The sequence below is a fragment of the Larus michahellis genome, chromosome 10 (assembly GCF_964199755.1).
Source record: "Larus michahellis chromosome 10, bLarMic1.1, whole genome shotgun sequence".
In the NCBI taxonomy this organism is placed as follows: Eukaryota; Metazoa; Chordata; class Aves; order Charadriiformes; family Laridae; genus Larus; species Larus michahellis.
Genome location: NC_133905.1, coordinates 19419684 through 19437667, shown reverse-complemented (window position 1 = coordinate 19437667; position 17984 = coordinate 19419684). Strand labels below are relative to the sequence as shown.

Here is a 17984-nt window from a genome sequence, read left to right as displayed (position 1 = left end):
CATTTGCTAAGGCAACATAAGTTCCTGCTACATTACGTTCTTCTTATTGTCCATATTTTATTGAGTGCCATGCAAATCAAAAGCATTTTATATAAAATCTTGTCTTTAGGTATGAAATCATTCTGCCTTTTAAACAGACTGTTGTCAGAGATACTCCTCTTTCCTGTGGAAGTTGAGATAAAAAGTTGGTTTCTGCTGTTTTGAGATGTGCCATTTCAAAATGTCAGTGGCAAAAGAGCCACCAGAGAGGTCAGTGCACCTCACCAACCCCTTCTGTTCATGAATAGCCATAATTTAACATTCACAAATTTGGGAAGCCTGCATCAAGTGGAGCAGTAAGGTTACTGCTTTCCCCAAAAAGATTTTATCTGCTAGAGATATTTGTATCCCCCAAAAGGCTTGAACTCTCTTTTAGCATAAAATCAACACTCTTCGTAAGTAAGCTCCAATGCATATTGAACATCTACTAAAATACTACAGAACAACCGACTTTACATTCGTGAGACTAAAAAAAAAATTTTCCTCTTGATTATGTTCTATATAGAATCTCCATGGTTGGAAAGGACCCTTAAGATCATCGAGTCCAACCAAACAACCTACAATCTCTGCCACTAGAGCATGCCCTGAAGTGCCACATCTAGACGTTTCTTAAATACCTCCAGGGATGGTGACTCAACCACCTCCCTGGGCAGGCTGTTCCAGTGCCTGACCACTCTTTCAGTAATTTCTCCTAATATCTAACCTAAGCCTCCCCTGACACAACTTCAGACCATTTCCTCTGGTCCTGTCATTATTCACCTGGGAGAAGAGGCCAACACCCACCTCTCCCCAGCCTCCTTTCAGGTAGTTGTAGAGGGCAATGAGGTCTCCCCTCAGTCTCCTCTTCTCCAGACTAAAGATGCCCAGCTCCCTCAGCCTCTCCTCATATGACCTGGCCTCCAGACCCCTCACCAGCCTGGTAAATAAAATATGGTACACTAATGATGTCCTTTTCTGTCTAATTACAGCTATCTTAGGACTTTATTTGCTCTTATGAAAATAATTTGGTGCCCTGTGGTCTTAAATGTTTTTATAACACAACAGCTATTATTATAAAGGTGAAAGGAAGGTCCATGAACAGAGTGCCAAGTGCATGGGAAGGATCAGCAGAGGAAATAATGCTGGAGGGATTCCCCTCTACTCGCTCATTCTGAGTGAATCACCCTACAAACACGATGTTCTGTTGTACCTTTAGTTCATCCTTGCTTTGGAAGTTGTCCAGTAAGTGCTGGAAATGAGTGTCTGACATCTGACGAAGCAGAGATAAAAGGCAGGAGACATATTCTCCCTGTTGACCAAATGAGAACTATTTCATTCAGATAATCTGAAATTTCATAAATAAAAAAACTCAACCTGGGGTGAGGTATAAAGGGAGGGGTCTGAAATGGCCCCGATGCCTATGAGAGGGAAGCTGACATGCACAGAGAATAAAAATACTGCGTGTTAACAGTTCCTGAGTTACTGTTCATCTGTAGGGATAACACCTCTTAGAGGCTCCTCCACAGATGCCAGTTTTAAAAGTCTTTTAACCAATCTTGTAGTCTATACAAGAGTAATTTAAAATTATTAACACAGACATTAATGAACTGCCCTCCAAGCATGCAGTTTTTGACAATCACCTTTTTCAGTTACTTAACATACTAGGTCTATCAAAGGTGAGACTGCAGCTCATGCAGACATACCAGGAATTATTTAAACTAATTGGCTCAGACAGTCAAACCAGTACAGCGGTGACAGCATGCCATCAGTGTATGTCTACAAAAGGTGTCTGGAATCTTGTAAATATTTGGCTTATTAGTGTTCACCAGGTTATGTGCTGTCATAGTTACAGTACTAACAGTATTCCAGTAAGATATTCTGAATGCAGTTTGGGTAAGCCTACATGAGCTACAATTACATTGCTGGCCTGCAAAGCAGATGCACCCTAACCAGTTACCACAGTATCCCAAAGTGTTTTCCAAAGATGAGCGCCCCCATTTTACATATCTGAAAGCAAAGCACAGAGAAGTTAAGCAATCTGTCCAAGGTAACACGCAAGGCAGCGCCAAGAACAAAGGAGTATGGCTTTCGACTGCCAGTCCCTTGCACAACACTATTTTTTTTTCTGTGACAGCGAGCAATTAATTTGGAACATATACAAACTGCTTTCTAAGCAGTATTTAATATCACTGTGAAATATAAATTCAGGAACAAATTCCTGAATATAAATTCAGGAACTAATACAAGGGATTTTATGCTTGGGACTGTCCATTCCATTTTAATTTTTTTTTCCAATTGGCTCAAGCATCTACCCAGAAGCTTTGACATATGTTGTTCCAGTAAACTTTACAGGGCTGAGCTTCGTTAGGAAAGTGGGTGTGCTTTTATGCGTGAGGTGGCATGGGATAAATAACGGTAAGTCAAATGGTAGGAGTAAAAGGAAACTGAAACGGCACTGGGCATTTGCAAGCTAGCGCCTTTCTTATTTTGTATCAAAGAACATGTCTGAAAAGTACAAAATACCTTGTTCTTTATTAGGATTCTACCATTTATTACTTTATCTGAGCTAACATGGAAAGATACAATCTTTTCTCTTGTGTGAGGCGTGTACCTTAGTGTACATCTGCCCCCAACAATATCTCTGAGGTTTCAGCCACTTGATAAAAAAAGCAAGTCTAAAAAAAGAGATGTTTTGAACAACAGCTTAACATCATACATTGCGCAAATGCTGCATTAGAGACTCTGCCAAGCAAAAATAGACTAAAATAGGCTAGAATAGAAAAGGGCCACAAATCTGGAAAAGAAGAAAGCTGAACAGCAAAATTCTATTCTTTTTCTCTTCCATTGCATGTCAAAGGAAAAGATTTCTTCCCCTAGGCTTATGGCGGCAGCCTGGACAAAGTGGTGGCTTTTCCTTCTTCTTCCACCAAGCTCAACAGCTCACTTGTCTTAGGATCTGTTAATTTCTTGTTCAAAAGTATGTCATGTTTTGTTTGCATGAAATAATCAGTGAACCTGGACAGAAGCTCTCCAGGGTGTTAAGTAAAGGGACTCGTCCACTGAGAATGACGGTATTCTCAGTCTTCGCAATCAGAGCCTGGTACTCACACAGCCCTTGCTGATACCTGTTGAGGGGTGAAGCCCCGGGCAGGTACCCAGCTAGCATTTGCCTCAAGTTCTAAACAATAACTCTCAATCACAGCTGCAAAAACAAACAAGAAAATAACCTGGAAATCCACAAAAGCTTCCTGAGCTCCACTGCTTCCTGCAGACCTCACTACTGCAAAGAGGAAGGAATGGATTTGTGGCTCATTAAGGGGAAGAGACAAAGCCCTGGGCGTTCATGCAGCAGAGATGATAATGAGGTGCCGGTGGTGGTGAGGGACTGAACCAAAGGTTAGAGAAGCAGGAAATAGAAACTGATTGTTAGTTACTAACGGTGATTTCTGCTGTGCACTGCGGGCATCGCTGCCCTCTTACCGCCTCCTGAGACTGCGATTTACTCATGATTGTAAGCAGAGTTTGTAAAAGCACATCCAGGAGGCTCTCCACCATCATCTCAACCTCCTCCACGACATCTCCCTCCTACAGTAAGTGGTGAGCAAACAGACAGTTAGAAACTGGAGAGAACGGAATCGGCAAAGACAATTCTGCTGAGTCAGCCATACCACAAATACTTGTTTTGCTAGAGAGCTCCGTAATGGAGGGTCACAGAAGTACAAATCAAATTCATCAGTGGTACCAGACACTGCTGTGATGCCAGCGTGTGTGTTACCTCCTCCGTCTCTGATGGAAACATCCAGGGTCACAGCCATAAAGGTAAATCTATAATCAAAGGTCTGCGTACACTCTAGAACACAATGGGATCAAATTACGTTCAGGAACCTTTATTCTATGGCAGCATTATTTTAGCTTATTACCGTGATATCTTTCATCTCATTCCTTTCACACAAAGCCGTAACTTGTAATTGGAAATACTCATTGGAATGAATTATATTTCGCACCATGAGCTTCCTCCTTTGGAGTCAGATGGGGAAACTTCACCACCCTCTGTTTGGGAGCGTTGCTTTAAATGATCAAGTTCCCATTTGAGATCAGAGTATTATGATCATCAAAGCCGAGTGTTTAAACTCAGCAGCAATTTCCAGAAGTAAGTGTGATTTCATTGATTGGATAATTTTAGAGTATTCTCTTAACGTGAATCACAAAGTGCTAGTTACTGTCTCTTGCAGAACTGCAAGTCCTAGAGCTCTGTAGAGCTTTTGAACTCCATTGACATCTAAGTTCTGGGCTTGGATGAAGAAAATTAAACAGTGTCAAACCTGGTAAGTGCGTGTGCTTTTTTCCCCTCCTAACAGCAAGAACACTGTGTAATCAGAATGCTTTGAGTCACACACACAAAAGCAGACCCTCATTTCAGATGTTCTCCTGCTGACAGAAAGTTAGCGGAATTTTGTTTTTAAAAGGACTATTGAAAAATCTGTATTAACCTATAAAAAAATCGCTCAGTCTTCATTTTACTAAATCAGTGGTTGAATTTTAAAAAAATAAAAGAAAATAAAATCAAGGAGCAGATTACCAAAGAGCTGGTCTTGATTATGGAGAAGATACTACTGAGGATCCCAGAGCAGATAAGTAGCTCCTTCTGCTGTCGTAGGTGAAGGTGAATGTGGTGAAGAACTACAGGGAGCAGGATGCGCCGGGACTCTGAAAGAAGGAAAACCAGATTACAGTCGTTCCAAGAAAAAATTAAATTTCAACCAGCAGTCTTTTGGAATCCAAACTAGCCTACGGATATACACCATGTTTGATTAATTGGTGCAACTTCCACCGTACAGGTTGTAGTACACCACACTTCCAAGAACTGTATCTAATGAATTACTAGTGCATCTAGTTTCAAAAGTTCGTAACTGCAGTATATGTGATGTTCTCAATAGTGATACAGCTTGGAAACAACATGTGTGAACTGATGCTTTCTAACGTTGACTTCCTTTGTGCAAACTCTTCCTCGCTTCATCTCACTTTCCAGCTCCATTGTCACGGCTAATAGAGCTTCTCCAACATACGCCTCTTGGAGACTGGCTAATTCTTCTCTTTTAGCTGGCTTACACACCTTAATCTTTTTAAAGAAGGGCGAGCAGATAGCAGCTGCAGAAAACAATAGCCAAAACAGGAAAAAAGAGACAGGGAAAAAAGTGGCAAGATGTTAACAGACAGACTGATAGGAGAGATAAAAGTAAAACAAGTCATCAACGTATGGGAGGCAAGAAAAAGAGAATGTATCTTCCTTTAATTGCAAGACCTGAAGAGTAGGCAGGGCGGGCAGCCAAAAGATAACTTTGGAAATTAGATTCATCTTCCCAGAGGCAGACACGACACGGGAGAGATTGCTGACCTGGGAGTATTGGGTCATGCTTCCATGGGAAGGAATATGATGGGGGTCTACCATTATGTTGGGTGGAAAAATGTGGCATCTATACAGTCATAGCTGCCTCGCAACACTGAAGTTTCTTTCTGATTTTGGATGCTGTAGCGAGCTCTCATGGTGCTACGCAGCAGCTAAAAGCATCACCAGCTGCCAGTATCATTGCAAAGGAGAAACGAAGGTTAATGGGAAGGACTAAAGCCCTGGACCCTGTGGGTAAAGTTACCCCTGGCTTTATTGAGCAGACAGAAGAGGAAGTTTTTGCCTATGAACTGGCACCCACAAAGCCAAATATTTTTATCACTAGGTTCAAACCACTATATATATAATTAGATAAAATGCACTGCCTGTTTCACAGCCACCTTTGGACTAAGCTACTCAATCTCTACATTCTCTCACATTTTTTGTGATTAATTTCAAATTTAAGAAAAAAAAATAATGTATGTTTATAAACAATTACAATAGATAGTTTAAACATGATTTTGTGTAATTATCATTCTCACTGTGCACTGAGGAGAATAATTTGAGTGCGCTAACCTGAGATCCTCACCACAGGGAAGATAAGCCCAATGGTGCTTTTTATCTTCCAATATTACCTTCATAACATCTTTCATTCAGATCTTTATGTATGAAATAAACTCACAATCTCCAACCCCTCATTCAGTTAATTCTTAAGAATTACTAATACGTTGAGCTGAAGAAATATTACAAAGTTCTAACGCAAAGATTAAACACAATGTAGAAGGATGTGGTGGGTTTCTCACTGTAACTATCTCCCTGTTTCTCCTTCTGGGACAATAAGCTTGCTGGGAAGGAGGTTATCTTCCTATCTGTGACAACAACAGAAGAGTAATACAAAGTATCAAGTGAGATTTGGCGGTTTTAGTAATTAACTTCATTTGTTAATGAACATATTTTTATCAACCTTTAGTAACTATAATTTATCCACGACGGATTTATAAACATTTTCTACCACAGGGAAAGTTACAAAGTCCCCACAGTGAACATATGCAACAACGATGCCACCAAGATAAGTAATTACCAAGATTATTGGCCTTCAGCAATGAATTGTTTGCAACAACGCAACTGCAAAATAAATGCAGCGTGTTCCTACTCTTGGTGAGCAGCGAGACTCAGCCTCAGATACCGCCCTCTTACCCGAGAAGGAGAAGAGGCGGCTGTCAACAGTGCGAGCAATCGACTGGAGCTTCACCACATCCATGGACTGCCCGATGTGCACGGTGCTGGGCATGCTGCCCAGGGTGCCCCTCACGAACTCCGCCACTTCCTGCACGGTGAACATCTGCAGCAGCTCGTCAAAGATAGCGGGGAAGGAGTTCAGCAGAGCAGCCTGAAAACAGGCAATGGAGAAACTGAACATCCTGAATGCTGGAACTGCCACTAAATGCAGCAAAACAGGAACAACAGTAAAACTGAAGGAAGGGTCTGCAAAAAGCTACTAAATAGAGCACTACGGCTGGTGTTAATGTTTTGCAATACCTAAAGTTCATAGTGAACAAATCACATGTAGTAGATAAAAATCAAGTGCTGCTGCAATATTAAGCCTTATGATAAGCTGAGCACATACATACTGTAGAGCTTCAAAAGGCTGTATTTTAGGACACAGCTTATAAAACGGAAAAAAGTAAGGCACCAGGGAACAGAACATAGTCCATTTTTGTTATTTTACTTTTTTCAATAAATATAAAACTTGCTTCTGATTAGAGAGTTCCATACCAATTTTCTGTACTGAGCAACCACCTATGACAGTTAAAAGTCTTCAGAAAATATTCTGAAGTGAAGAGCATGTTGGCAGACCCTTAACCGTAGCTGCACTGCGAGGTGATGTTGCAGGATTTCTGCAACTGGGGTGGGGAGCGATGTCACGTGAAAGAGGCATCACATCACGCAGGTCACTGTGCACGTGATTCTTGCAGTAACGGATGTTTCCAGAAAGCTGGAGCTATCCTTGAAGGTGCTTCTTGAAGTGCAGAAACAGTATCAGCACAACAAGAAAAAGTATCAAACTCTTCATCTCTTATTTCACACTTTTTCACTTAATTTCTTCACAACACTACAAAATTCCATGCATCGCCCTATCCTCACCTTCCACAGACTTGGCATCGTACCTAACACCTGCCGCACACCTCTCATGTTTTAAAATTCCTCTCTCTCTTCCTCTACATCCTACCCAAGATCCACACCCGTTTCCTCATTATAACTGCTTTAATTCCTAGATGGTCGCTTTCTTGAACTGCTGCAGGGTCAGGATTTGACTGGGCTCCTTAGCCCCCCCTGCAGCCCCAGCCCCGCCACCCTGCACAGGTCCCTCTCGCTGCTTCCACCTCCCTTGTCGGAAGCTCCACACAAACCACCCTGATTTTCCTGCAGAAGTTTCGGTAAATGAACTTCCTTGCAGATCCCTGTTCAGCTTCACCCCTCCAGAGTCTCACTGCCTATCGCTATTTTCTTATTCTGCAAGTGCTCCTTTTCCTCACAGATTTTTTATTTGTTTTCTCATTCCACAAACATTTCTGCACCTCTCCCATGCTGGTCTGCCGTTGGCACACCTCTCCTCATCCCGTACAATAGACACTTTCCTTCTTTGCCAAGTCTTTCCTCAAAGTAGCTTTTCCTTCAAACAACAGTGATATCTATTTAATAGTCTTTGAGCAAAGTCTAAGTTATTTTTACAACTAACACTGTAGAGCCCATTAAATTATTCTGAATATAAATTTACCTCTTTCTTCTTCGCGCTCGTTATCTCTCTCAACATCTTGTCTTGTAACAATCAATTCAGATTACACACAAACTCACATACCCTCCTGGGTGTTGTCACCTATTTGTTGCTACGTACATACAATGTACTAACAAAATAAACAAATATGAATCATTTAAACAGCTGGCGGTACTCTTGGAAGGCTGTAACAGCCACAAATCCAGTTATTATCTTTATCTTTGGGATAATACAAGTGAAATTACAATATCGGCCCAACAAATCCTTACAGGAGTTTTCCTAAACTTTTTTCTAACTATTACTATAAAGCGGGAGGATTTCTGTGGTGATTTAGGATATCCATCAGGAATCTAAGGATGCATGGGATCCCTTCAGGATCTCTCCTGAGAAGCAGCTACATCATCTCAGCAGTTCCTTGAAGGGCTCTTTTTTGTACAACACCCTAAAATATTCTGCAACATTACTCATGTCAAACTAACTGTCTGGAAGGAAGGACATAATCAGTTTTAACCTCATTGCTGGAAAGAACTATATTGAGATCTCTTTAATATCCCGGATAAGAGGACAAGTGTGAAGAAAATTATGTTTCTAGGGCCTCGAGCATTTCTGTAGGTATTTAACAGTTGTCCAGATTTCCAGAACGAGTACGTGAACTCCTTGGCTGTCCTGAACGATTTGACCTGTACAATCCTGTATACGCCCTCAATATTGTCTTTTCAGTCTGTGGATGCCATAAGCTGTTCCATTAATTACTGAAACATTCCACATTTTCTAGTTTTAAAGTACCAGCCACTTAAACATTAAATCCCAGTTTATATGCAGGAAAAGAGGGTTTGGGATAGGGAAAAGGGATTAACTGGGAACATCCACGATGAAATACTTGTGCAGTTCTGCGGATCATTACTTACAGAATTAAATGACGGCCTTGAAGTACCACCACACTTTTGTGGGGCACATGTCCCAGCTCCGCTCGCCTGCCCTCCAGGCTGAGAGGCCTAGGGGGCAATTGGGATCAAGGGGCAACATAGTGGCAAGGGGGAAACAAAAAGTAAACTTTTCAAGATTAAACAAGGACAGGCTTTACAAATCACAAAAATCCAAAGTAAGAAATAGCATACTGAGAGAAAGGAGGGGAAAAAAAAAAAAAAAAAAAAGAAACAAAGAGTAAAAGGGAGAATAACCCCATCTTCAAATCTAGTCTCCCTCTGTATTTTTGATCAACACAACTTAAAAAAAACCCCAAAGAACCCGAAACAGCTGCATTCACAAGATGCTGTTTCCACTCACTGTCACTTTGCCTGCAAAATCTGTGCCCTGCTTTCTCAGGTTCCTGGCTCATCTTATTGTACCCACTATTGGGTGATTAAATAAAAGATTAGAGCAGCTGCTCTCAAAATCTTTCGGAGCAGCTTCTTAAGAGAGCGACGGCACTGCTGGCAGCTTCCCTAACCAGTGGAGTCACTCTGTTCTGTGGCAACCTTCACAGCAACTGTTTCTTTGGCAAACTACAGCAGGTGCTTGTTCAAAACATCCGTAAACAGCACATTAGTGATTACAAATCACTTCCCTATCACCAGGAAGCTCCTGGTGGTCTGTCTTTGATATTTTTTGAGCTGAGGCACACACATAACATTTGACATAACTATTTAAAACTTTTCAACACAGAAGCACGCAATTTAGTACAGTAATCTTCAAAATATGAAGCAAAACGTAGCAACTTCCTTTCTCACTTTGAGTAGTATCTTAAGCCCACCTGAAGTCTTCATGAAGGCATCTGGGCCATATTCAAAATACCATATTAAATGTGAGTGTGGTTATCATCCTATGTTTGCAGCTAGGCTGCCTACGATTTTGACCGTAATGTTAGAGTATGCTAGAATTAAGTTTATCTGACTGTGAGTACACCCATTGAACCTCTCCCCTGTGATGTTGCTATGACCCCAAGCATTGACTGGAGCTACTACAATTAAGAATTTAAAATGTCTTTAGGCCAACTGTAAGACACATGAATGAGAGGCTTGGAAACGCAGTTTACTTTTGTGAAGAGCAGAAACTGCATTCTCATGTGACAAGTCACTTTCCTCTTGAGAGTCCACAGTTCAGCTCACCTGTATCTGTGAAGTGATGCGAAGCTACTGTCTAATAACGTTAATTGGCTGTGTCATTTCCCAGCATCATCAGCTTGTTAGAGGGAGAAAACTCCACTAACCCGCATTGAATTGTCAGGTGCCCATATATACCCATATATACTACCTGTGCAGAAAACAGCTGCCTTTTGGTTTGCCAGTTAAGGTGTAGAAAATAGCAAACCTGCGTGAAGATGAGAGTCTCAGAGCTCCTGCTGTCCAAGCTGAGCACAAATCTGATGGACTGGAAAAGCTCCTGGATGCTGGAGCGGAACTGTTCCTCCTCCATTCCACAAGTAGCTCTGGAGTAAAGGATCCGAGATTGGACAATGAACTTGAAAAGATATTCCAAGGCCTTAAGGAGCAGGAGAGGAAGGAGAATAAGATACAGAAAAAGAGAGAAAAATAAAGGAGCTTTAAAGAGAACCAGGAAAGATTCTAGGTGCATAATAACTAAATTCTTCAGCTTTAGAAAGGACAAAGAAAACCAGGCTTTGTAAGTTATATAATTCGGTTAAGGAAGAGCTACTCATAGGCAAGTATCCCTTCGCAACCAATACTCTGTTACTAGTATGTCCCACTAACAAAAAAAGTATGCATTTAAGTCAAATAGCCAAATTTGAGTTACAAAACTTGAGGAAAATCTTGGTGAAGAGAAGAGACTTCTGGTTTTCTCATGGCTTGGCACCGTGACTGTAAGTGTCTGAAGAAGCTATTCTCCTGTTTTCATTCAAATTTTACATTTAATTACTTGAGTTAGCTAATCCAGATTAAGATAAATGGACTGTCAGTGGAACGGAAGAAGGATTACCTGGAAAAAGGAGAATCTGCTTTTCAATATGAACACAACAGCAAGGGTTCACCTTTATTTCTGGCAGCTACATGTACAAACAGAAATAAATGCAGGTGCAGAAACAGAAGACGAGAGCAGCATGTGAAGCCCTCTGGCAGCCCACAGCAGTAGCAAGCAGTACTGTAGCGAGTATCTTTTTAAGTTGAGTTGTGATTAAGTTAAAGCATCTTTCTTTTATCGTCACCTATGAAGCTTGGAGAGCACCCAGCAGAGGGAGAATAACCTGCACAGAGGATGGCATTTAGCCCCATTACACAACGTGCGGTAGAAGCCGCAGTCCTGAGGGACTGGCAAATCGGATCTTCATGTAGAATGATAATTTGCTCTGTGACATGTCTAGATTAAATCTGAATTTGCAACCTTTAACTATAATTTTGTAAATGGCATTATTCAGAGCTCCATTGATTTGGCAGCAGTGTCAATGAAGAAAAATACATTGTTCTGTGCAGCCTTTAACAAGCTCACCAATCTGGGAGAGGTTCTCGCAGACGCTCATACAGCAATGGGATATTCCCCACAGCAACAAGGCCTTTTTGATCATTTGGTGCACACAGCTGTCAACACTGAGATGTACTGCATATCAGTGACAGTTAGACCTCACTCCTTCCCTTAGTGCTTAACATGATCCCCCATTAAAGTAAGATTAAGGGAAGGCATGAGCCATAGTTTGATGATAGCCTCAAAATTCAGCACAGGAAACAAAACAGGCTGGAGGCGCCAGTAATCATGGTCTATACAGAAACATTACTAATATTCCACTGTATTGACTGGAAAGCATTCTTGTCTGCTTTACTTCAGTTTGGAAACCGAAAGTTAATTCAAACACAAATTTTGCCCTCATCAGATATATTTGCATCCATAAGATGCCTCTCATTGAGCCACCACACGATACACGCGAACGTGCAATGTTATGTTGTAAGCTTTAGAATGCTACAGCTTTAAAGATAGGGAATAGAAATATGAAATTCCTCATAAAGCCATCACAGATTTCAAAATGCCACTGATATTTACAGCCTTTTTTTTTTTTTCCCCCAGGATGGATGGCAACTTTGGTAATTTGGCAGTACATTATTTATACTTCCATACTAAAACATCTCTCAGTGAAGCTTCCTTACACCAAAGAACTTTATCAGGAAATAACACTTTATATTTCTGGATAGTTTCCAGACAAAGCTCAATTGGTTCACAAGAGTCATCTCTTCAAGGTTAGCATCTCCGCTGCAAACACTGAATACTGCGAGGCAAGTGGCTTCTACAAGCTGTTTTACAGGTTTGATATAGACAACCATAATTCGAACCTGAAAGCTCGTAACTTTAATGTGAAGATTATGTTTTGCAATGAATCAGGGGATTTATGTATGAAATTCTGTAATTCTCTGTTGAAAGGGAAATGGCAGGCTTCCAGAGACACTCCACATCCACAGCACAGACAACCTAAACTGTTGCCTAGACTCAACCCGCAAAAGCAGTTAACTGAAGAGTTCCGTGTGTCTGCGGACACAGAGATGGTACGAACACAAACCAAGTCTTGTTTGCAGAAATCAGCACTTGGACTAACTTTGACTGTTACTGCTTACAAAATCGCAGATACGAAGCATATATGTGCCTAAAGACATAGAAGCACACTGAAATAAACTTCAAGCCTTCTATTATGTTTGGCATAATATAAAAAAATCAGTATCAAATTAAAGGAAGTTTCTTTAAAACGTAGTCTGTATGCATGTTCACACAACAGCTGAGCACGTATCATTCACCTGTGGCCAGCAACCTAAAGACTCACGGTACCATCATATGCAAAACTAAATGGACAAACAGCTTCATAAACTTATTTCCTCTCAACCAAACAATCCCTAAATTCTGCCAGTGGTACTCCAGGAGAGACGAGAAAAGGAGTAACAATTGTGCATATAAGGTAACACATCTCAAAGAACTCCCACTCACTAATGAGTACCCTTCCTTTCTTCTCTGAGGGACTGTCCATTTGCATGTTCGCTCTGTGAATACGGGAACAGCACATCTCAACGTGCACGGATTACCTGGTGGTTGGTTCCAACGTCCCAGGGGAATGAAAACCAAAAGACCGCTAGGACAAAAGCAGCACCAGACAGAAGCTTCTATGATAACCCAGGTAAAAAAGTGGATAAATTTCCGTGGTTATCCTGCAGGTCTAATGGATAAAGATACTCTTCAGAGACACTAGCGTCACTTGAGCCTTCAGGGATTATCCTCAGACAACATCTGATGGTTTTACTGTAGCACATTCATAAATCCAGTGGACTGTCTGGGGGCGGGGGGGGGGTACAGCTGCACATCTGGATTCATCTGCTGTAGAAATGAAGAGTCTGTTCAATTCAAACAACAGGCAAACCACACCTGATGCTCAGAGTATGAACAGATGAATCAACCTTGTATAGAGCTGTTTTAAGAAAAAGCACAAATTAATTTCCTAACTCAAGAAACCCAAAGATTACTTTAGGAAAGAATCTGGAGTATGTGGAATGGGCACAGTGTATGTAAAGAGGATTAGCTCTGAAGGTCTGAATCTCTTTCACTGTCTTAACCAAAGTGAATAAAAGACATTTTCAGTAGTCTATGAGTACCCACTTCACCATTCAAGAGCAGTTTGCAAACTTCTTCCTCCTACTGTCAATGTGTTTTTTCCAGAGAACAGCATACTTGCTTCAAGTGCAAGAGGCAACTATTACGCAGTTTTAAGAAAAATAAGTGCAAAGGTTCAAGTGAAGGTACCAATTTGGGTCTTGTGAGGGGAGATAAAAGACCTGGGGCAAAGTTCAAGGCATCAGCGATAAAAGAAGGAGCAAGGCCCACAAACAGGTTGACCAGGGTGGAACAATTATAATTACACCAGCAATTTTCTGGTATTCTTAGAAAAAGCGAGATTGTAGAAAATGTGAATCACCAAATAAGGTAATTATTTCTGAATGAGGTAATAAGTAAGTCCAGAGACAGACTGGTCTTAAAAGTAACAGGCTAACGTTTCTTTTTTAAATTCAGGGTGGAGAAAATGATTTGTAGGAGTCCCCAGTCTCAAAAGGCAGGCTGAGAATGTAATTCCAAATCTCTCATTCACTAGCTCCCTGTCTAGCACAGCTCAGAAAGCACGTTCAGCGTTTTGAAGAAATCAGCTGGGAAGACTGACCCTTCGTGTATCACTGATTCGTGTAAAGCCCCATAGTGATGGTATGCAGCACCTCAAAGCCTCTCGAAAAAGTCTGATGCGTGTTCTGTGTGGTTCAGCTCCAGAACACTGATATGAAGATGTGACTTCCCAAGGAAGAAAAGGTCTCGCTTTTTTAGTGGGTTCCTCAATCCAGGCAAAACCCACCAGTGATTCTACTACTGGCAGACAAGTGAAGCTGGAAGGGCATCTCCTAGAGACACTTCCTAAGGCTTGCCATGACTAGTAGAGAAAGCAAAACTGTGGAGCTGTACATGGACTCTTTGTTACAGAATACTCCAGGGAGGCAGAGGCTGGATGCAGCTCACATGGAGCTTGTTATAGGACATAAAAAAGGAACGTGCCAGGTGTTCCAGCACAGGTAGACACATCCTTTCGGTTACAGTCCCCCCAGGTTTCACAGAAGTTTTTTGAGAATTAAGAGCAGTCTTGAGGGAGGTAAGTCATTTTAGAAATATTCTAGAGCACTGCTTGCTAATGCAAAGGTCAAAAATCAGCATCCTATGAGGCATATGCATGTCCATCATGAATGTACACAGGCAGTCAAGAGCCAAAAAAGAGTGCAGAGATACTTCAACACCTGCTTTAGGGTTTAACGGCTAATTCAGGGAAAAAGAGATAGAGGGTTATCCTGTTCTCTGAGCTGAAGAGTTACTAATGCAAGGAGTGTAGTGAAGACATGCAAGACCACAGAAATTCCTAACAACTGAATACAGCACTAGTAATGATGTATTAGCAACGATAATGGGCTTGGTACGAACTTGCTCTAAATGCCTGAAATGAAATCTGGAAACAAAGAAGGAAATCATTCACTTTTCTGTAATGGTAAAAGATAAAGACCTTGATTTGGGCCGCCAAGATATACCTACAAAGGCAGCTGTCTGAAGAAGATGTGACAGCAGTGTCAGAGGATACGCTGTTAGGTCTGCAGAAACTCTGGTGGTAATTATAATGTCTGCGCTTGGAAAGGCTTGGGCCATCAGCTCGTCAGATTGATCTCACAGAGGGAACAGCTACTTTCCAGGCAAACACTCGAGATTCCCAGTAAGCAAAAGCTGCCTTGGAATCCTTGAAAGAATGTACCCTGTTCACAAACAGTATGCTGAATAACCAAGCTTCTGAAAGACATTCTAGCATTCATGTTTTTAATATTTCTGAAGAGGACTACTATGAGCTTCAAAAAATGCCAACCACATGGGAAAATATCATACATCTCTATCTGCTGCCCTGCTTACAGCACTACTGAGTGGTTTGAGGGGGAAGAAAACCTCCTAGGAATCATTCCAGCTAGAGATCTTCCTCTCGTCTCATAATTTTAATAAACATCTTTGTAATTAAAAAAAAAGCAAAGGATGAGAATGGAAGCAAAAAGAATGAGAAAGATGGTAATTTTCGTCTTTATCCCACTTCCACCATTGTCTATGAATCTGTCGTTGAAAAGTATTACAAAGATGAAGTTTCCAAGTATGTAAATATCTACAAAAGACAAAGGAGACACTGGTATAATGCCCTTTTAAGTATCAGGATATGATCTTAACAGGAAGATTTTGAAAGCTAGTTGCTGTCAGTGGTGCCCTAACCATTCAAATGGAACAAGGATTCTCAAAAAATAAAAATTACTTCCTCAAAAGTATTGACTAAATTAGGCTAAAGGAGGCAAAGCAAAGAACAAAAATGTCACAAGAAGCAAGAAAAAAACATGATAAAGTCTGAAACATATGCCAAGACACAAGCGTAAATACATTCACAAGGAACAATCTCTGTATGAGTGTGTGCTTCACCTGTGATATGCTTCACCTATTTGTACTGATGTGAAAAGTGAGAAAAAGAAAGTGTTAATCTCTGCCGGTGCTACTAGTTCTAGAAGTGCCCAGACTCAAATGTTTGGATAAAAGCCTGCTCCCAGTGAGAAGGTACAGATGGACGCTCACTCAAAGAAAAATATCTTCCTGCAAATGTGGAGTCTTGTATTTATGTACTTGATACGATATCTTTCTGTTTTACACTTACACGTGGTAAAACTAATACATGATTCTCTGATTTGTCTGTAATAGCATCAAAAATATTCCCTTTTTCACACCCCATTAGAAAGCTGTCCCTTCCTGCGAGGTCACACTCTCATCACAGAAGTGTGATTCAGGTCCTGTGCAATGACAGTTAGACTTTCCATGCAGTTAAAGGCTCATTTATCTGCTTCTTAAAATACCCCGGAACTTCAACCAGGAATACAATGAAGCTATGCCCATGCCAGAAATGAAAAGCAGATCTTTGATCCACGGCGCCTGTGCCTAATACATTTAAAATAACGGCTTCTTGAAGTGCAAGGTGTAGGCCATATATATATGGTCCATATACATATATATACATATACATCTATGTGGCTAGTGCATATATATTCCATGTAAGCCCCCCTTAAGTTCTCCACAGGGCTTTGGAAGGCCTTAAGGGGACATAATTCTTCCATTTCTTTCCTGCCCAAGAGTGACTCTCCCCCTAAAATTAAAATTTTGGAAAAATATTTAGAAAAAATTTCTGGTTAAACAAATAAGAGCCAGACTACCCTTGATGTTATTTACAGCTTCCCCAGCCCTTTTGTAGTCACAGATGGGACAGACACACGAGTACTTCCATTGGATACATACTCTCATGGCTTCCTGGATGTGGTCCTGGCGTACAAGCTCAGCCGAACGGTCCATGTACCACTTCAAACATCGGATCAGCTCTCTGAATATAACAAACAGTGAAAAGAGGAGGAATCTTCAACGCACTTTTAAAATTAGTCAGGCAACAAAAATTTGGGGTTTTGGGAGAACTATACAAAATTGTCTCATTTGACTCCATTTCAGTGGTCAGCTATAGCTATCCTAGCTATTGAATTTACATAATATATAAGTTTATTTAAGTTTCAAAACCAGAAAATTATTTCTTCTCTGTAATTGACTTAGACCATGAGGAACCTAAGTGAACATCAGAAAGGTGTTATTGAAAAGGTAGCTTTGATAAAGGTATTCAATACGGTTCTAAGACCAAAACGTACTCTTTTTTGTTGTTTGTTTTTGGTAGGAAATTCCTCTATTCCAGATCTCCCCTAAGTAAGCAGTTTTTAGAAACTAAGACCACAAAGACAATACCTGCATCTATTTTCCTAAGTACACAATACCATTTGGACCAACTTAAACAGTTCTATGAAAAACATGTTTAATTTCAGACATCAGACTACCAAAAATGATTTGTCTGGAAGAGGTGATAAGCAACCCCAAGCAGAACCCCTTTTTTCCCCTCTGAACATGACTATGCCTTCTAGCATTCTATAGTGTCTATGGTTTTTTACCTGCCATTAACAGAAGATTTTTTTTTATATACTCTTTAAATTACACTAAAATGTGAATGCCTTAAAACAATCAAAATCAATTATATGCTGTTTTTAATAGTTTACTGTGGCCAAAGATAGAATATGCTCAAATGTACAAAAGAAATGGTCTAAAAGAAAGGAAAAACAACCCCCTGAATGGTGACTGTTCTTGCTTTCAAAAATCTGTCTTCCTGGCTGATGCAAAACTCAAAAAAGAATACTACAAAATAAGGCATGATCTTCAAAGTGAAAATTAAGTTTCTGGTCTACTCAA

General features: G+C 40.7%; 1 protein-coding gene across 23 annotated transcripts in view; it reads right to left on the bottom strand.

Annotated features, from left to right (window-relative positions):
• The window catches only part of DOCK3 (dedicator of cytokinesis 3), a 220321-nt gene that overhangs the window by 49125 nt on the left and 153212 nt on the right, over positions 1–17984 (bottom strand). For 22 of the 23 annotated variants that reach the window (XM_074603250.1, XM_074603258.1, XM_074603251.1 and 19 more), the window contains 6 exons: positions 17001–17082; positions 10491–10661; positions 6602–6794; positions 4598–4725; positions 3457–3603; positions 1229–1327 (listed from right to left, as the gene is read on the bottom strand). In XM_074603250.1, the coding sequence (XP_074459351.1) occupies positions 1229–1327; positions 3457–3603; positions 4598–4725; positions 6602–6794; positions 10491–10661; positions 17001–17082 (820 nt within the window). The remainder of the gene's footprint in view (positions 1–1228; positions 1328–3456; positions 3604–4597; positions 4726–6601; positions 6795–10490; positions 10662–17000; positions 17083–17984) is intronic. The other variant, XM_074603253.1, reaches the window with a different exon arrangement.